The 21,257-nt window shown below is 41.0% G+C and overlaps 1 protein-coding gene and 1 pseudogene across 1 annotated transcript; one reads left to right on the top strand and one right to left on the bottom strand.

Annotated features, from left to right (window-relative positions):
• Positions 1–1,425: 1,425 nt before the first annotated feature.
• On the top strand, positions 1,426–17,459 carry LOC134369980 (germ cell-less protein-like 1; annotated as a pseudogene).
• A 2,557-nt stretch (positions 17,460–20,016) lies between these two features.
• LOC134369974 (UDP-glucuronosyltransferase 1-6-like) lies at positions 20,017–20,934 on the bottom strand. Its single transcript, XM_063086856.1, has one exon. It carries the CDS (start codon positions 20,932–20,934, stop codon positions 20,017–20,019), a length of 918 nt encoding a protein of 305 aa, XP_062942926.1.
• Positions 20,935–21,257: the final 323 nt, after the last annotated feature.

Raw genomic sequence — 21,257 nt, 5'->3', positions numbered from 1 at the left:
TAAAAGAAAACTGCATAGTTCTTCTCCTTTATTCCCTTATATGATTTAAAAAGCAGTTCTAAAAAACAATATGCATATAGTTGTATTGTTGGGCCTATAACATACAGAAGCGTGATATATATGACAATAACAGCACAAAGGAGGCAGGTGGAGGCAAAGCTGAATTGGTCATAGAAACGACATTGGATGGTAACTCAGATCCACAAGAACTAATGAAAAGAACCAGAAAGTATAAATAAGAGCAACATAACAAACTCTGTAAATATATATTTGTTCATCTTCTCTCAGATTCTTTAACACATGTACATTTGTATTAAGTACTCTAACAATGTATTGTTGGGTTTGTAACATGTATTGATGCAGCATGTATAGCAATAGTATCACAAAAAGCAGGGGAAAGAAATAGAACTAAACAGAAGTAATGTTTCTGAATTGAACTGGAATTAAGTTAGTATAAATCTGAATTAGATAGTAGTAAATTAAAATGTATATGGAAAGGCCTAGAACAACCACTGAGAAAATAACTTTTGAAAATAGTGGATGTATTATGAAAGGAATGAAAATGTTGCACTAGAAAATAGTCACTTCATGGAAAAGAAAGCAGTAAAGGAGGAACAGAGGAACAAAAAGAAGACCTGAGAGATACAGAACATAATAAGTAAAATGATAGAGAATTTTATCCATATCAATAATAACATTAAATATAAATGGATTAAAAAACCCAATTAAAAGACTGGATTAAAAGCAAGATCCAACTGTCTCCTGTCTACACAAGACACACTTGAGATTAAAATATACAAAAATTTAGATTCGAAAAATACATTTTGCAAAGTAAAAATGATAGAAATAAGATATATCATGAAACAGCGACCATAAAAAAGTCTCAGTGGCTATCCTAATACCAGATAAAATAGAATTTAAAACAAAAATATATTGGGAGAGATAAAGAGGACCATTGTGTAATGATGAAAGTATCAATGTGCCAGGAAGCAAAGAAAACTAAACACAAAGCTAGCAGACCGAAGGAAAGAATAAGGAGTAGACAGAAAATTAATGATGGAGAATAGAAAAACAAAAGAGAAGAGCAACAAACCAAAGTTGGTCATTGAAAATATCCAAAAAATTAACAAACCTTCATGTAGGTTGACAAAGAAAAAAAAAGAGAAGAATCAAATTACTAAAATCAGGATTGAAAGAGGGAACATTACTAGCAACCTTACAGAATTAAAAGCTTTATAAAGGCATTCTCTGGAATATTTCTACACCAACAAATTAGACAACTTAGATAAAATGGACATCCAAAAAGTGAAAGGAGGGTTGAGAAGATGGGCTGCAGGGAGGCCAATGGTGGCCAGGCCTTGGTGGGAGACTCTCTCCTCTGGGCTCCCTGAGGTGCTTTCACTGAATTACCAGGAGCCGTGGACCATGGGCTCACTGAGCAGCCCAGTGCTGCACCACCAGAGCGAGCCTGAGCCAGCAGGAGCTGGGTTCTAGGCCTGGGGACTCAGCATGGAGGCCTGAGGCTGGTAGCAATACGGCCAGCCATGGTTTCTGTTACTGCCCAGGCAGCCACAAGTGGATCAGTGGGGCCTTCTGCTACTGTCCCCCCAACTCAGAGATGGACAAGGATGAGGAGGAAGAGGAGCAGCAGCAACAGCTGCTCAACACCCCTCAAAAGAAAAAATTAAAAAGAACATACAAACATATTTTGGTTTTTGTGGGTTTTTTTGTTTTGTTCTTTTTATTTTTTACTTTTTAAAAAAATTAATATTATCGGGCCGACCCCATGGCGCACTCAGGAGAATGCGGCTCTGGGAGCGCAGCAATGCTCCCGCTGCAGGTTCGGATCCTGTATCGGAATGGCCAGTGTGCTCACTGGCTGAGCGCGGTGCGGATGACACCAAGCCAAGGGTTGTGATCCCCTTACCGGTCACGAAAAAGACAAAAAAAAAAATTAATATTATTATTTTTTTGCATTCTATGATGTTGTGAAGCAGTAGGGAGGGACAGGGGAAAAGGGAAAGAAATGAAACGGAAGAAGGAAGAAGGAGGAGGGGTGTGATTGAGGCCTGTGGCACCCCCTTCATTCTCACAGGTGAGACCAGGAGGTTTCCAGGTAGTGACTTGGTCATTGCCAGGCTGGGTGCAGATGTAAGGGGTGTGTGGCAAAAGCCCTCACTCCCCACCACCCCAGCTTGGGAACCCTGGGCCCTTCTTGCTGTGGTTCAGTGGTCTTTGCTGGGCTGGTTGCACACACTGTGGGGGCATGGCCAAGGCCCTCGTTCCCCCACCAACCCTGCTCAGGAGAATCCGGCGCACTTCCTGAGGCAGCTCCGTGGTCGTCACTGGGTTAGTTGCATAGGTTGGGGGTGTATGGCCAAGGCCCGAGGCCCCCACCCTGGGGATTGGTTGTGGGTGTCAGGTGACATGGCTGAGGCCCTAGCCCTCCCCCCTTTCTGGCTTGGTACCCCAGGAGACTTCCGGTCCTTGTAGGTGTCATATGAGACCTTATCAAACTTTGTTTCTGGTTGTGGGTACTTTGTTTTTCTTTTAGTTCTGTGTCGGATTATTTGCTGTTCCCACAAGTTAAACTCTGTGCTGAAACTAATTTGTTGGCCTTTGCTTACTTCTAAAATGGGGGAACTTCCTGTGAGGACCAGTACTTGAGCTCTGTGGTTGAGCTAAATTGCTGCTGTGCTGCTTATTCCCTAGGGAAGGCTTTTTGTGCAGCTCAGGTTTTAATGGTTGACTTTAAGGTATTTCCAGCTCTTGTGAGATCCAGTGCACCTGGGTTGTATAGAAACTCTGATCTGGGTCTGAGTCTTTTCATCAAACTGCACCCCATGCAATTCTATATTCCTGACCAGTCTCTTCTGTGTGATCCTACGCTGATTGGGGGCAGATCAGCTGTCCTTGCTGTGCCCCAGTGTTCCCCTCAGGGGCCCGTCTCCCCAACCACCCACACTCCAAGCACTTTCCCATGAGATGGGCCATGTGCCAGTCCCTTGTGATGACTCACCAGCCCCTGAATGGCTCCTTTTTTTCAGTTGTTGTGGCTCCTCCTTCCTGTGTGGGTCCACAGGAACCCTATTAGTGCTCTTGTTGGCCTGTGGGACACCAAGGCCCTCTTCTCCCCTGCTGCCTCCAAGCAACTTCATCCGAAGGACACAGCTATGGCTTCTGCCAACTCCTGCCCCATGAGCTCAGCAGATCCAGCCTGGATGCAGCCGGGGCTCAAAACCGTTGGAGCAGTTTTTTCTTTCTCTCATCATGGCTTCTCCCACCTTCATACACTCTGTAGATCTCTCCTCCTCTTCCCCTAACCTCTAGTGACTCCAGCATGGCTGTTATTGCTTTTTAATAGTTGTAAATTGGTTGATTTGTGACAGAGAGTGACGCTGTGGACTGCCTATTCTACCATCTTGACTGGAAGTCCAAACATATTTTGAATGGTGAAAATAGTGACATTAAGATTTGTGCTCCCCCCACCCCACCACCTTGGACCCAGGCAGGGGGTGAGCTCCAGGCCCTGACCCACTGCCCCGAACTAGCACCATGCAGATGAGCCTGCTGGTACCTGCCAGCCAGCCAGCGGAACTGCGTGGCTCCACGTGGCTCCTCATCTCATCTCAGACTCAGCGGGGAGCACCAGCCTACAGATCTGACCCACCAAGTTTGGCCCAGCAGAACTCCACATGTTTGTGGCTCATTCTATGACCACAGAGTCTAGAATGGGAACCAAGTTGGTTTAACATAACCACCACCACACCTACTGTCAAGTAAGACAGTTCACTCCCCGCAGTAGCACCCAAGGCCACTCCACAGCCAACCTCAGTGTAATAGATGAAGCAAACCCCCTACCAAATGACCAAGCATCAGTGAAAAAACACTAGAAGTACAAACAATAAAGAAGAAATGACACCACTGAAAGGATACAGTAATGCCCCAAAGTCAGACTCCATGGAAAAGGGAATCCTTGAAATGTCCGAAAAAGAATTTTGAGTAATGGTCTTAAGAAAACTTGATGAAATAAAGGAAGACTCAATTAGAGAACACAATGAAACAAGAAAAAACATCCAGAATATGAAGGAGGACATCTACAAAGAGATCAATACCATAAAAAAGAGTGTAGCAGAACTTCTAGAAATGAAAGACTCACTCAATGAAATAAAAAGCATGACTAAGAGCTTGAGCAGCAAGGTAGAGCAAGCAGAAGAAAGAATTTCAGAGCTTGAAGATGGCCTTTTTGAAATAAGTCAGGCAGACAAAAAAAAGGAAAAAAGAATTTAAAATAATGAGGAAAACCTAAGAGAGATAGCAGACAATCTCAAGCACTCTAACATCCAAATCATGGGTATTCCTGAAGGGCAGGAGAAGGGAAAAGGCATCAAAAACCTACTCAAGGAAATAGTAACAGAAAACTTCCCAGGTGTAGGGCGAGATACAGACCTTCAGATCCAGGAAGCTCAAAGGTCCCAAAACAGATTCAACCCAAAAAGAGTCTCCCCAAGACATATAGTAGTTAAATTCGCAAAGCTCAAAGACAAAGAGAGAATTCTACAAGCAGCACGAGAAAAGCATCAGGTCACTTATAGGGGAACCCCCATCAAACTAACAGCAGACTTCCCAACTGAAATCTACAGGCCAGAAGAAAGTGGAATGATATTCAAAATACTAGAAGAAAAAAACTGCCAGCCAAGAATTCTTTACCCAGCAAGGCTCTCCTTCAGAAATGAGGGAGAAATAGTGTAATTCCCAGACAAAAAAAAGTTGTGGGAGTTCACCACCACACGACCAGCCCTGCAAGAAATTCTCAAGGAAGTCATTCATCTGGATTCTGAATAATGGTGACCATCATCACAAATACACAAGAAAGAGCAAAACCCACAGTTAAAACAAAAATGCCAGCAAGAAAGAAAAAGAAGCTAAACCATTCCACCTTAAATCCCCAACTCAAATGGAAGAAGAGGAAATAAAAGGGGAAATAATGATCAAAATATATTTAAACCACCTAAGTAGCAATTAAATGACAGGAATTAAACAACACTTCTCAATAACTCCTCTGAATGTGAATGGACTAAACTCCCCATTCAAAAGACACAGACTAACTGACTGGATTAAAAAGATAGACCCAAGTATGTGCTGTCTTCAAGAGACCAACCTCACCTGTAAAGACACTCATAGACTAAAAGTGAAGGGATGGAAAAAGATATACTATGCAAATGGAAACCAAAAATGACCAGGAGTAGCTATTCTTATATCGGACAAAACAGACTTTAAACCAAAAAACATTAAAAAACAAAGAAGGCCATTATATAATGATAAAGGGAACTATCCAGCTAGAAGACATAACAATTATAAACATCTATGCACCCAATACCGGAGCACCCAGATATATCAAGCAAACACTCTTGGACCTAAAGAAGGAGACAGGTCCTAATACATTAATAGTAGGTGATCTGAACACCCCTCTCTCAGTATGGGACAGGACTTCCAGGAAACAAGTCAACAAAGAGACACAGGATTTAATCTACACCCTAGACCAACTGGCAGATATATACAGAACATTTCACCCAACAGCTAAGGAATACACTTTCTTCTCATCAGCTCATGGTACATTCTCCAGGATAGACCACATATTAGGTCACAAATCGAGTCTCAGCAAATTTTAAAAAACTGAGATCATTCCAATAATCTTTTCAGACCACAATGGACTAAAACTGGAGATAAATGATAAGCAAATCACTGGAAGCTATACAAATACATGGAAAATAAATAATAGGCTCCTAAATGACCTATGGGTCCAAGAAGAAATTAAACAGGAAATTGAAAAATTTCTAGAAACTAATGAAAATAAAGATACATCATACCAAAACTTGTGGGATACTGCAAAAGCAGTACTAAGAGGCAAATTTATTGCAGTAAATGCTTATATCAAAAAATGGAAAGATTCAAAATAAACGACTTAACGCTATGCCTCAAAGAACTTGAGAAACAACAACAATCCAAACCTAAAGGCAGTAGATGGAAAAAAATAATTAAGATTAGAGCAGAACTAAATGAAATAGAGACCCAAAAAACAATAGAAAAGATTAACAAAGCTAAAAGTTGGTTTTTCAAAAAGATAAACAAAACAGACACACCATTAGCTAGATTAACAAAAAAAAAGAAGAGAGAAGACCCAAATAAGAAAAATCAGAAATGAAAAGGGAGACATTACAATTGACACCACAGAAATACAAAGAATCATTAGAGACTATTATAAACAACTGTATGACAACAAATTTGAAAATCTGGAAGATATGGATAAGTTTCTAGACACATATAAATTACCAAGACTGAACCAAGAAGAGATAGAAAACCTGAACAGACTAATAAGAAGCAAGGAGATTGAAGCGGTAATTAGCAATCTTCCAACAACAAAAAAAGTCTGGGTCTGGATGGCTTTACACTTGAATTCTATCAAACTTTTAAAGAGGAGTTAATACCAATTCTCATGAAACTGTTCCAAACAATTGAAACAGACTCTACTCTCCCAAACTCATTATAGGAGGCCAACATAACTCTGATACCAAAACCAGATAAAGACACAACAAAAAAAGAAAATTATAGGCCAATATCCTTGATGAACCTAGATGCTAAAATCCTCAACAAAATATTAGCAATTAGAATACAGCAACATATTTAAAAAATTATACACTATGATCAAGTGAGATTCATCCCAGGGATGCAAGGATAGTTCAACATACAAAAGTCAATAAATGTGATACATCACATCAACAAGCTCAAGAACAAAGACCATATGATTTTCTCAATAGATGCTGAAAAAGCATTTGACAAAATTCAACATTCCTTCATGATAAAGACTCTCAACAAATTAGGTATAGAAGGAAAATATCTTAACACAATAAAAGCCATTTATGACAAGCCCACCACCAGTATTACTCCGAATGGGGAAAAATTGAAGGCCTTCCCCTTAAGGACAGGAACAAGACAAGATGTCCACTCTCACCACTTCTATTCAACATAGTGCTGGAGGTACTAGCTAGAGCAATCAGGCAAGAGAAAGAAATAAAGGGAATCCAGATTGGAGAAGATGAAGTGAAACTTTCCCTATTTGCAGATGACATGAAACTATATATAGAAAAACCTAAAGACTCTATCAAAAAACTCCTAGAGCTGGTTAATAACTTCAGCAACATTGCAGGATACAAAATGAATGCCCAGAAATCAGTAGCATTTATATACTCACATAATGAATTAACAGAAAGAGAAATAAAGAAAGTAAGCCCATTTACAATTGTCACCAAAAAATTACAATACCTAGGGATCCATTTAGCCAAAGAGGTTAAAGACCTCTACAATGAGAATTACAAACCACTTCTGAAAGAAATTAAAGAAAACACAAAAAGATGGAAAGATATTCCATGCCCTTGGATTGAAAGAATCAACATTGTGAAAATGTCTATGCTACACAAAGCAATTTACAGATTCAATGCAATCCCCATCAAAATACCAATAACATTCTTCACACACATGGGAAAACAATTTTACCTTTCATATGGAAAAACAAAAGACCCCGAATAGCCAAAGCAATACTGAGCAAAAAAAAAAAAACAAACAAAGCCAGAGGCATAACTCTGCCTGACTTCAAATTATACTGCAAAGCTGTTGTAACCAAAACAGCATGGTACTGGTATGAAAATAGACATTCAGACCAGTGGAGTAGAATAGAGATCCCAGATGTTACTCCTCAGGCTTATAGCCATCTGATAACAGACAAAGGCAACAAAAATCTACATTGGGGAAAAGATTGCCTCTTCAACAAGTGGTGCTGGGAAATCTGGATATCCATATGCAGAAGAATGAAGCTAGACATGCATCTCTCACCGTACCCTAAAATCAACTCAAAATGGATTAAAGACGTAGGTATAAGACCCAAAACTGTAAAATTACTAAGAGAAAATATAGGTGAAACACTTCAGCAGTTAGGTCAGGACACAGGCTTTATGACCATGAGCCCAAAAGCACAGCAGCAAAAGAAAAAATAAACAAATGGGACTATATCAAAATAAAAAGTTTCTGCACAGCAAAAGAAACAATCAACAGAGTGAAAAGACAACCTACAGAGTGGGAAAAAAATTGCCAACTATGCATCTGACAAGGGACTAATATCCAGAATGTACATAGAACTCAAGCAATTATACAGTAAAAAAATAAATCACCCAATTAAAAAATGGGCAAAGGAGCTGAATAGACATTTCTCAAAGGAAGACATACAAATGGCCAACAGATACGTGAAAAAATACTCAACATCACTAGTCATCAGGGAAATGCAAATTAAAACCACATTGGGATACCACCACACTCCAGTTAGACTGGCTATGATCAAAAAGATGGTGAATAACAAATGCTGCTGAGGGTGTGGAGAAAAGGGAACACTACTGCACTGTTGGTGGGAATGTAAATTAGTACAACCACTTTGGAAAACAATTTGGAGGTTTCTCAAACAACTACAGATAGATCTTCCATATGATCCAGCAGTCCCTTTTCTGGGTATATATCCAGAGGAATGGAAATCATCATGTTGAAGAGATGCCTGCACTCCCATGTTTATTGCAGCTCTGTTTACAATAGCCAAGATATGGAACCAACCTAAATGTCCATCAACAGATGATTGGATAAGGAAACTGTGGTATATATACACTATGGAATACTACTCTGCCATAAAAAAGAATGAAATATTCCCATTTGCAACAACATGGGTGAACCTGGAGAAACTTACGTTGAGTGAAACAATCAAAGCACCAGAGGGATAAATACCTCATGTGCTCACTCATATGTGGGAGCTAAGAGAGAAGGGAAGGCAGGAAAGAATGACCACAGTCATGCCATGATCCAACAGAGGGAAGGAACACTCCTAGGGCTACAAATTGAAGTTGAGGAAGAGAGGGGGAGGGGAAGGGAGGTTGGGGGAATATTGGAAGGCGACAAAGGGTACAAAAGCAATTTCTGGTAATGGGTATGTCCCCAATATGAACCGGGCCCCCACATCATGGACAGGAGGGGGGACAATCAGCTTTGTATCTCATGAATATTGGAAATAAATAAATAAATAAAAAGATTTGTGCTCTAGTGGAGCTTACACAAAATATCTTTATGTCAGTATGGCTACTTTTCCGGTATGTGCAGTGGTTCTTAGAAAGAATCCAGCATGCATATTATTGAACTGGAGAATTCCGAACAGAATATTGATATAGAAGCACTAAAGGTTGCATTTGGGTCACTGCATGGAGAGGACGTCTTAATAAAGCCCAGTTGAGTTATTGCCATTTTGGCAGCAGCGTGCATGCTGCAGTTGGATGGCTTAATGCAGCAGCATGGTGAGACAGTCAAGGAGACAATTAATGTAAAAACTGCATGTGGCTATTACACATCAGCAAGGACCTATGGACTCAATTTTGTAAAGAAAAGGTGCCTTGAATAGCTTCTCAATGATTTGATGACTCACCAGAATGTTGAACTTTTTAAAGAATGCACTATAAATGTTAGGAAACAGCTCGTTGGTTCATCTGACTTATTGGTGATGCAAGTGGAAACAGATGTATACACAGCTCTGAAACAATCGATGTTCCTTGTAAGGGTCTCCTGTGCACATATTTCCGTCTCTCTGAGGTATTTACCTGAAATGGGTTTGCTGAGTCTTGGGGTAAACTTGCTTTCAGTGTTCCAAGGTGTGGCTGAATTATTTACTAAATTTAAAATACATTTTGGTACTCTCATCAACAGTGAATTTCACCTAGAAAGTATCTTTAGTTCATACTCATTTAACGTTTTGATGACATATAAGAATTACATGTTTTTGTCTTTTGCAGGGAGGAGAGTATTTGTGTAAAGAGTATTTTAAGGAAAGTAAATCTGGATTTATTACTAATTTGTTCTTTAAAAAGTAGATGTTCTTTCAACAGGTGCCTTCTTGGAATGGATCTTTGAAAACAGCTTTTGACAGAAACAGATGTCTAGTTTACTAAGTGGAGAAAAGATTTGGAAGGTATGACTTTCCTTGAAACTGAGCAAGGAAAACCATTTGTGTCAGTAGTCAGACCTTAAGGTCACAGTCTATTACTAGGGATCTGGCTTCCATGAGAATTTTTTTTTTTTCTTTAAATTTTATTTTGTCGATATACATTTTGGCTGATTATTGCTCCCCATCACCAAAACCTCCCTCCCTTCTCCCTGCCCCCCTCCCCCCCAACAATGTCCTTTCTGTTTGCTTGTCGTATCATCTTCAAGTAATTGTGGTTGTTATATCTTCTTCCCCCCCCCCGCTTTTGTGTGTGTGTGTGTGAATTTATATATTAATTTTTAGCTCCCACCAATAAGTGAGAACATGTGGTATTTCTCTTTCTGTGCCTGACTTGTTTCACTTAATATAATTCTCTCAAGGTCCATCCATGTTGTTGCAAATGGCAGTATTTCATTCGTTTTTATAGCTGAGTAGTATTCCATTTTGCAGATGTACCACATTTTCCGTATCCACTCATCTGATGATGGACATTTGGGCTGGTTCCAGCTCTTGGCTATTGTAAAGAGTGCTGCGATGAACATTGGGGAACAGGTATACCTTCGACTTGATGATTTCCATTCCTCTGGGTATATTCCCAACAGTGGGATAGCTGGGTCGTATGGTAGACCTATCTGCAATTGTTTGAGGAACCTCCATACCATTTTCCATAGAGGCTGCACCATTTTGCAGTCCCACCAACAATGTATGAGAGTTCCTTTTTCTCCGCAACCTCGCCAGCATTTATCGTTCAGAGCCTTTTGGATTTTAGCCATCCTAACTGGGGTTAGATGGTATCTCAGTGTGGTTTTGATTTGCATTTCCCGGATGCTGAGTGATGTTGAGCATTTTTTCATATGTCTGTTGGCCATTTGGATATCTTCCTTAGAGAAATGCCTACTTAACTCTTTTGCCCATTTTTTAATTGGGTTGCTTGTTTTCTTCTTGTAAAGTTGTTTGAGTTCCTTATATATTCTGGATATTAATCCTTTGTCAGATGTATATTTTGCAAATATTTTCTCCCACTCTGTTGGTTGTCTTTTAACTCTATTAATTGTTTCTTTTGCTGTGCAGAAGCTTTGTAGTTTGATATAATCCCATTTGTTTATTTTTCCTTTGATTGCCCGTGCTTTTGGGGTCGTATTCATGAAGTTTGTGCCCAGTCCTATTTCCTGAAGTGTTTCTCCTATGTTTTCTTTAAGAAGTTTTATTGTCTCAGGGTGTATATTTAAATCCTTAATCCATTTTGAGTTGATTTTAGTATACGATGAGAGGTATGGATCTAGTTTCATTCTCCTGCATATGGATATCCAGTTATCCCAGCACCATTTGCTGAAGAGGCAGTCCCTTCCCCAGTGAATAGGCTTGGTGCCTTTGTCAAAGATCAGATGGCAGTAAGTGTGTGGGTTGATTTCTTGATTCTCTATTCTATTCCATTGGTCAGTGTGTCTGTTTTTATGCCAGTACCATACTGTTTAAGTTATTATAGCTTTGTAGTATAGCTTAAAGTCAGGTAGTGTTATGCCTCCAGCTTTATATTTTTGCTCAGCATTGCTTTGGCTATGCGTGATCTTTTATTGTTCCATATAAATGACTGGATAGTTTTTTCCATTTCTGAGAAAAATGTCTTTGGAATTTTGATGGGGATTGCATTGAATTTGTATATATCACTTTGGGTAGTATGGACATTTTCACTATGTTGATTCTTCCAATCCAAGAGCATGGGATATCTTTCCATCTTCTTGTATCCTCTCTAATTTCTCTCAGCAGTGGTTTGTAGTTCTCATTATAGAGATTTTTCACCTCCTTGGTTAACTCAATTCCTTAGTATTTTATTTTTTTGGTGGCTATTGTAAATGGGCAGGCTTTCTTAATTTCTCATTCTGCATGTCCACTATTGGAGAAAAGAAATGCTACTGATTTTTGTGTGTTGATTTTGTATCCTGCTACTGTGCTGAAATCATTTATCAATTCCAACAGTTTTTTTGTAGAGGTTTGGGGCTGTTCGATATATAGGATCATGTCATCTGCAAAGAGGGACAGTTTGACTTCATCTTTTCCAATCTGGATGCCCTTTATTTCCTTCCCTTCTCTGATTGCTCTGGCTAGTACTTCAAACACTATGTTGAATAGGAGTGGTGAGAGTGGGCATCCTTGTCTAGTTCCTGTTCTTAAAGGAAAAGCTTTCGGCTTTTCCCCATTCAGGATGATATTGGCAGTGGGTTTGGCATATATGGCTTTAATTATGTTGAGATACTTTCCGTCTATACCTAACTTATAGAGGGCCTTTGTCATGAATGAGTGCTGAACTTTATCAAATGCTTTTTCAGCATCTATAGAGATGATCATATGGTCCTTGTGTTTGAGTTTATAATATGGTGTATCACATTTATTGATTTGCGTATGTTGAACCAACCTTGCATCCCTCGGATGAATCCCACGTGATTGTGGTGAATAATTTTACGTATGTGTTGCTGTATTTTGTTTGCTAGTATTTTAGTGAGGATTTTTGCATCTATATTCATCAAGGATATCGGCCTGTAGTTTTCTTTTTTGGTTATATCTTTACCTGGTTTTGGTATCAGGATGATGTTTGCTTCGTAGAATGAGTTTGGGAGATTTGCGTCCGTTTCAATTTTTTGGAATAGTTTGTAAAGAATCGGTGTCAATTCCTCTTTGAATGTTTGGTAAAATTCTGCTGTGACTCCATCTGGTCGTGGGCTTTTCTTTGTTGGGAGCCTTCTGATAACAGCTTCAATCTCCTTTATTGTTATTGGTCTGTTCAAATTTTCTACATCTTTATGGTTCAGTTTTGGGAGCTTGTGTGTGTCCAGAAATTTATCCATTTCCTCCAGATTTTCAAATTTGTTGGCGTATAGTTGTTTATAGTAGTCTCAAATGATTCCTTGTATTTCAGATGAATCAGTTGTAATATCACCTTTTTCATTTCTAATTTTGGTTATTTGAGTCTTCTCTCTTTTTTGTTAGCCATGCTAATGGTTTGTCAATTTTATTTATCTTTTCAAAAAACCAACTTTTTGATTCGTTGATCTTTTGAATTGTTTTTTGGTTTTCAATTTCATTCAGTTCTGCTCTGATCTTAATGATTTCTTTCCGTCTGCTAACTTTAGGATTGGATTGTTCTTGTTTTTCTAGTTCTTTAAGGTGAAGTGTTAGGTTGTTCACTTGCCATCTTTCCATTCTTCTGAAGTGAGCATTTAATGCAATAAATTTTCCCCTCAATACTGCTTTTGCAGTATCCCACAGGTTTTGGTATGATGTATCATTGTTTTCATTAGTTTTAATAAATTTTTTGATTTCCTGCTTGATTTCTTCTTGGACCCATATGTCATTAAGTAGAATGCTGTTTAATTTCCATGTGTTTGTATAGTTTCCAGAGTTTCGTTTGTTATTAATTTCTAGTTTTAATCCATTGTGGTCTGAGAAGATACATGAGATAATTCCAATTTTTTAAAATTTATTGAGACTTGATTTGTGACCTAATATGTGATCTATCCTGGAGAATGATCCATGTGCTGATGAGAAGAATCAATATTCTGAGGTTGTTGGGTGGAATGTTCTGTAGATATCTGCCAATTCCAATTGGTCAAGAGTCTTGTTTAGATCTTGTATTTCTCTACTGATTCTTTGCCTAGATGATCTGTCTAATATTGACAGTGGGGTGTTCAGGTCCCCTGCTATTATGGTATTAGTGTCTATTTCCTTCTTTAGATCTAATAGAGTTTGTTTTATAAATCTGGCTGCTCCAACATTGGGTGCGTACATATTTATGATTGTTATGTCTTCTTGATGGATCAGTCCTTTTATCATTAAGTAGTGTCCCTCATTGTCTCTTTTTATGGTTTTTAGTTTAAAGTCTATTTTGTCAGATATAAGAATAGCTACTCCAGCTCGTTTTTCTTTTCTGTTTGCATGGTAAATCTTTTCCATCCTTTCACTCTTAGTCTGTGTGAATCTTTATGGGTGAGGTGGGTCTCTTCTAGGCGGCATATAGTTGGGTCCTCCTTTTTGATCCAGCCAGCCAGTCTGTGTCTTTTGATTGGGGAATTTAAGCCTTTTACATTAAGAGTTGTTATTGAAAGGTGTTGATTTATTCCTAGCATTTTATTGGTTGTTTGGTTGTCTTAGGTGTCTTTTGTTCCTTGCTTTCTGATTTACTGTTTGGTTTCTGTGTTTGTTGGTTCCTTAGGTTGTAGATAGCGTTTTTGTTAGCTTGTTTTCTCTTCATGAATGCCATTTTTATTATACTAGTGGGTATTGATTTTTCTTGGGTTTTTATGGTAGTGGTAGTTATTTTTCAGGAACCAAACCCAGTACTCCCTTGAGGATTTCTTGTAAGGGTGGTCGTGTGGTAGTGAACTCTCGCAGTTTTTGTTTGTCTGAGAAATATACTATTTGCCCTTCATTTCGGAAGGATAGCCTTGCAGGGTAGAGTATTCTTGGCTGGCAATCTTTGTCTTTTAGTATTTTGAAAATATCATCCCATTCCTTTCTAGCTTTTAGGGTTTGTGATGAAAAGTCTGATGTTAGCCTGATTGGGGCTCCCTTACAGGTGATTTGATGCTTCTCTCTTGCAGCTTTTAAGATTCTCTCTTTGTCTCTGAGGTTTGCCAATTTGACTATGACATGTCTTGGAGAAGGCCTTTTTGGGTTAAATACGTTTCGAGATCGTTGAGCTTCCTGGATCTGAAGATCTGTGATTTTTCCTATACCTGGGAAGTTTTCTGCCACTTTGAAAACATATTCATTTTGTTGAATATGTTTTCAATGGAATCTCCATTTTCCTCCCCTTCTGGAATACCCATGACTCAGATATTTGAGCGCTTAAGGTTGTCTGATATCTCTCTCAGATTTTCTTCAATGTCCTTGATTCTTTTTTCTTTCTTTTTGTCTGCTTGTGTTATTTCAAACAGCCCATCTTCAAGTTCAGAGGTTCTCTCTTCAACTTCGACAAGCCTGCTGGTTAAACTCTCCGTTGTGTTTTTTATTTCGCTGAATAACTTCTTCATTTCAGCAAGTTCTGCTACATTTTTTTTCAGGACATTGATTTCTTTGTACATTTCCTCTTTCAGATCCTGTATACTTTTCCTCATTTCCTCATGATGTCTAGCTGTGTTTTCTTGTATCTCATTCAGTTTCCTTAGAATTATCACTCGAAATTCCTTGTCAGTCATTTCAAGGGCTTCTTGTTCTATAGGATCTAGAGTTTGAGATTTATTAACTTTTGGTGGTGTAGTTTCTTGATTTTTTGTATTTCTGGTATCTTTTTTTTGATGTTTATTCATTGTGGCAGGGGGTTTCACAGTCCACCGGTTTGAGACTAATGACTAACTAGGATGTTGCCGTGGTTGCCAATTTCGTATGGCTACCTCCGTGACTGCTCAGTTGGCCTCTAGTGCCTTGTGTGTGTGGTTGCCTCGGGTCTTGGGCTTCTCCGGGGATCCACCTTTCTGATCAGCTTGGATCCACTCTGCTGGGCTGGTGGATCACGTACCACAGGGTGTGTGATCGCTGTTGAGCTTTCACTTCCTGTGCAGGACTTCTCCCTGTTCCTGTGCTCTGGCCCAGGCTGTTGGATCGTGCAATGGCGACCCCACAGGGTGTGTGGTTTCTGTCGAGTCTCCGCCTCCCTGGCCACACGTCTCCCCACTCTGTGCACACTGTGCTGGGCTGGGACGTGTCTTCTGCAACCCTCGTCTATCAGCTGGGCCTTCATGACCCTGCTCGGCACCGCCTCGTCCAGGAAGTCTACCAGGTTTCTGCTAGGCACAGACGACCGGTCGGCTCTGGGTGCCTTTGTAGCACTGTATAGATCTTTCTCGGGACTTGTTCACCTTTGTATCCCCCCGGTATAAACTGAGCCTAGCGCCCGCCTGCAGCCTGCTCTCCAGCAGGTTCAAGCGGAGCTGGGAACTCTCCTACCACACTATTCCCAACCAGAAATTGGTTAGGCTTTTTTCCGAACTGGTGGCCGCAGAGATGGTATCTGCCTCCCAGTAAGAGAAAGTTTACTGGGGGCCGGAGTCCAGGGTGTGGTGGAGTGACAGTCGGCCCGCCCGTACTTCCTTGCCCTCCCGACACTGGCCGGGGACACCCCCTGCCACCAGCCCGCCAGAGAACAGCGGAGGGAGTGGGAGGGGAGGCCAGCCCACAGGCTCCAGAAAGCCCCAGGCCGGGCCAAGCAAGTGGGAAGACTCAGTGATGGTCGAGCCGGGCGGGGCTGCCAGCACCTGGGAAAATGGAGGCAGCACCGGGGCGGTGAATGGCCTGGTGATGCAGGCGGGAGCCGGGTGGGCGTCAGCCCCCCAAACAGGGCTGGTCCAGGGGTCACTCACAGGGTTGTGCCAGGTCGGGCGCTCACTCTCTGCCTCTGGTTTGCTGCCTTCTCCGTTCTCGGCCGCTGCCGCCTCAGGCTGTTCAGTCGCAGTGCGGCTCCGGCGCTCCCAGGAATCTTCTTTAATGCAGGCCTGAAACCTCGAATCCTGAATAGGGCAGCTGGCCGCCTTCAGCGCGGCCCCGGCCTCCGGGATCCTGTCTGCATCCACAGCAGCCCTGGCGCCATGTTCCCTGTTTCGAGACTCGCTTTTGCAGCTAAGAAACAGTTCTTTTCCTGCTCCACACTTCAAAGCTGTTGCCTGTAAATGAGGCAGCCTCTCCTACCGAGGGCAAAGTGGCGGTCACACCCCACGACCGGCCACCAGCAGTGGTCCTCCCTTAAGAGATGGCAAGAGGAAGGTCCACAAGTTTCCCAGCTGCCTGAGGCCCAGTGGCCGCCTTTTCCATCTCAGCTACTCCGCGCCAGCCGCTGCAGCCACCGCCATCTTCAAACGCCCATGAGAATTATTGAACAACATTCTCTAGTACCTTCAGAATGGCTACCTTCTGTGTATAAACAGAAGTGGCTTGCTAAGCTCCAGACAGAACAAGACAGTGTGTGGGGCCTCAACAAATCAAGAAAGAAGAACTAGAGGGAAATAGCACAAGGTGTGGTAGAAAGCCTGCCAAAGATGGTGAATACTGTGGCAGGAGACAGGTTTCAACTTCACTTTTGACCTACTGGTAACTTACACAAATCGATACATCATTTTCAAACACAATACAGTGAATCAGCTGAGTAGCGGATTTGACCGTTTACAACCTGGAAGGAGTAGCACTTAGATTACGTTTGGCTTTTTTTGATAGTAGTGGAAAATGACTATGTAGCCGAACACCTGGCCATCAAATACTTACACTTGAAAAGAATCAGGAACAAGGTGGGATGAACTTGGACAGCTGACTCCTCATTTTACCTTTACTTATCTGTTGTAACTTCTTCCATATATCATCAGAAAAAAGAACTGAAAATAATCGTCACCCAGAAAATTCAGAAAATTGAGGCTGTCCTGAGTTGGAAACAGTGGCACTTTGAAAACATTTTAGGCCAGCTTTAATTTAATGGCCCTACTGATATTCACATCTAAGGTGACTAACAAGGACAAAGGCCTTATGAACTGCACAAATAAAACAGATTATTCTTATCCTCATTATGTTTCTATGCATGTATCAAAAAACATTTTAAAGCCAAGAAAATATCTGTCAAATCATTTATGTTATAATGATGTCAACTCATGCTTGTAAGTTACTATCGGTAGAAAATTGCAATAGGTAAATTTCACATATCTCTCTAGCAAAATAAAGTTTAACATTTAGCTTAATAATTCATCCTACCTAATGTTAGTGAACCTCAGTTATCCATCTGTAAATTTATTTTTATTTAGCTAAAAGAATGCTAAAGCAATAATTTGAATGGCTCATTATAAATTTTCTTTCAATTGGTGCATTTAAAGCACACAGAAAGGGTACAGAGGCACCTGCAGAGATCTGGCACAAGCAGAAAAGTTGAGGACAGATGACAAAGTACAGGGGGTGATGCGGAGGCTCGGGCAGGCCTGGGATATGTGGTCCTAGAACATCTGGGGCTGCCACATGGCCCAGCCTCTGAGGTTCTCACATCAGGAACCACCAGCCCGGAGGCCAAGGAGCTTCTCCAAGGGCCAAGGTGGGCACAAACAAGTGGGCAGCCTCTGAGGTGGCTCAGTCTGGCCCTGGGCAGAGGAGGCATGACACTGACACACTCAGTGACACTGACATGGGTGCAAGTGGCAGTGACATCTCTGGACTCTCCCCCTCGGGCGTGGCTAGGAGCTCAGCGGTGACCCTGAGAAAGAGCATTTTCCTTGATTGTGAATCAGATCATTCTGCCAGGAATATAAACCAAGCTCTGGTTTTCAAAAGGCTTTGCACATTTTTTTTTTTGTTGTTGTTGGAAATGTATGAGTAGTTGTTTTACAGATGGGCCAATAGTTAACCATAAATATGCTTTTTAACACGATCAGCAAAATTGAATGTCAGTGTTTATTAACCCAAATTAATAAATAATCTGAGGAATCTCTAATTCATGGAAAATTTCTGAAGTGAAGTGTGTTTTCCAAGTTTTAGTGGCGATTCGTGTCCTGTTTACTTTATGTATTGCCTGATTTTTGTATTTCCCTAATGAGTAGCATATTTTTTAAAACTACAAATCAGGGCTTTATTTTTTATGATCTTTTTTAAAAAATACAATTTAGGTGAAGTCACATAACATAAAATTAACCATTTTAAAGTGAACAATTCTGTGGCATTAAGTACATTCACAATGTCGTGCAATCAGCATCTCTGTCTGTTTACACAACATTTCCATCCCTCCAACGTGCGCTTTTTTTCCATAGTGTTGAAATGGTCTGATTTATTTGACAACAGAAACTTGATTCTGGTCACTTTAACTCCTAATAATTAAAAATGCACGTTGATAATTACATATTCTAATACATAATTTTCTCTAAGGTGACATGTTGGGATTACAGCTGAGATACAGATGATTCTCAAATCCAGGTTCACAGATTTCAAAATATGCACTAACTGTAGTCTGGCTTTTCAATGACCATATACAACTCTTCTTGTAAAAATAGGATAGTTGGTATCTGTTTTAGTCTGTTTTGTGTTGCTATAACAGAATTATCCGAGACTGGGTAATTTATAAAGAAGAGTGGTTAATTTGGCCTACAATTCTGGGACAGCTGCATCTGGCGTGGGCCTCAGGCTGCTTCTACTCATGGAGGAAAGTGGCAGGCAGCCAGCAGGTACAAGCAGATCACATGGCGAGAGGAAGCAAGAGAGAGAGAGAGAGAGGAGGTGCCAGGGTCCTATAAACAACAAGCTCTCCTGGGAACTAATAGAGCGAGAACTCACTCATTACTCCCCCCTCCCCCAGGGAGAGCATTAAACCATTCATAGGCTTTAAAATCTGCCCCCATGACTCAATCAGTTTCCAACACTGCCACATTGGGGATCAAATTTCCACATGAGTTTTGGAGGGAACAACACATCCAAACTCTATCAGTATCAAAAATGTTATTTTATCCTCTTATGCCAAATGTTTCTTTGCAAAAAGAATGAATAACTTGTAACAAACAATAATAAATTACTAAATCAATCAATCAATAACCTTTGCTTCTTAACTTCTTATTTAAACTGCTGTGACATTGGGAGTTTCTATTGCCTGCCCGGGCTCCTGGAGCCAGTCCAATATGCACCTCCCCGCCCCTGCCGTGTCACAGAAGCTGCTACCAGCTGTCCCACTCATTCACAGAGAAATCAACAGGGGTCACAGAGGCTGGTAAGGATCTTTCGGAGCTGTGTGAGGCTTTCTCTCTGATGAAAAATGCAATGAAAAAAGAAAGTTCTGGCGAATAAGACAGAGGGAGTGGTATGAAGTTTTTAAAAGGTATAAATTTTAAACCATTTTTTATACACTCACAGATGTTTATTTTCCAGAGTAATGCGAGGCCCTAATCCCCATAAGTCAGGAGGGCATCTTCAGACATTTACTAAATGAGTGAGGGAAGACAGAGCCTCTAAGAACAATGTCTGCCTATGAAGAAACAGGGCACTGCAAAAGAAATAATTCCACCAACCTGAGACAGGTCTCTGCTCTTCCTGCAGTTGGTCCCTCCGATGAAGACCATGTTGGGCATGATGGGCCTGGGATACTCGAACACAAAGTCATATCTCAACAGCCACACGGAGCCCTTCCGATATAAGGTAGGTAAGTGCACACCTCTCTTGAGGACATCCAAGGCCAGGTCTTCATACTTTGAATACAGACAATGAAACAGATAGTTCTCCAACAAACTAACTAGGAAGTTGGCCATACGTTGGGGAAAAGTCATGTGGTCTGAGAACTTTGTGTAGCACCTGGGAACATAGGACACGGGGTTTGGGCTTCTGGTGAACGCGTACTCCAGCAAGCACGGGAAGCCCCTGAAGAGGTACACAGAGGGCAGGCCCAGGTACTCTGCCAGGATCACACCACAGGGTAAGGCCGGGTCTGTGAAAAGAGCATCGAACTTGTTCTCCTTGAGGAAATTCAGGGTGGCATGGTTCTTCAGGAGGCTCTGGCAGTTGGTGAAATACATGTCTCCAACAATCATGATATTCCTATACTCGGTCTGACTAGCAGTCAGAAATGATCTCTCAGCAAAGTGACTGTTTCCAAAGGAGTGGAAACGGTTCTTCAGCTCTTCTTGGTCATATGGCACTGGGTAGATTTTTCTTGTGTAGTATCTGGATTCTTTCAAAAGCAAATTGACTTCTGGCACCAGCACCACAATTTCATGACCCCTGTCACTGATGAGCTCAACTATATCCTTCATACTAAGCCAGTGGCTTCCATCCTGAGGGACCACCAGCAGCTTGTCACCTACAACCATGCCCCAAAGGGCTAAGAAAACCCCTGCAGAAATTCTCTGCAATGCACCAAGAAGGCAGGCCATCCTGGAGGAAGTTAAAGTAAAAACAATAATAAATAGTTTACATGACCTAAACCACAGGGATCCTCGATCTTTTCCCTAAACTAATCACTGATTTTCACAGACACTGCCTTCTTCTCCCTTGCTCTAATCGCCCTTTGGTATGAAAGATCCTAAATTAATATTTAACCACTTTTAAGCACACAGCTATCTTGGACCTATTAGGCCCTTTATCACCTGTCACCTGAGCTCCTAAGTTGATTTTTCTCTTTGTCTCCACCCATCTGCCTGTCCCTCTCTGAACAGTCAGAGCAGCAATGTAAGCATAACCTGGAGGGACCCCTGTG

This window comes from Cynocephalus volans, chromosome 1 (genome assembly GCF_027409185.1).
Source record: "Cynocephalus volans isolate mCynVol1 chromosome 1, mCynVol1.pri, whole genome shotgun sequence".
Lineage (NCBI taxonomy): Eukaryota > Metazoa > Chordata > Mammalia > Dermoptera > Cynocephalidae > Cynocephalus > Cynocephalus volans.
This window is presented reverse-complemented; position numbering and strand designations above follow the sequence as displayed.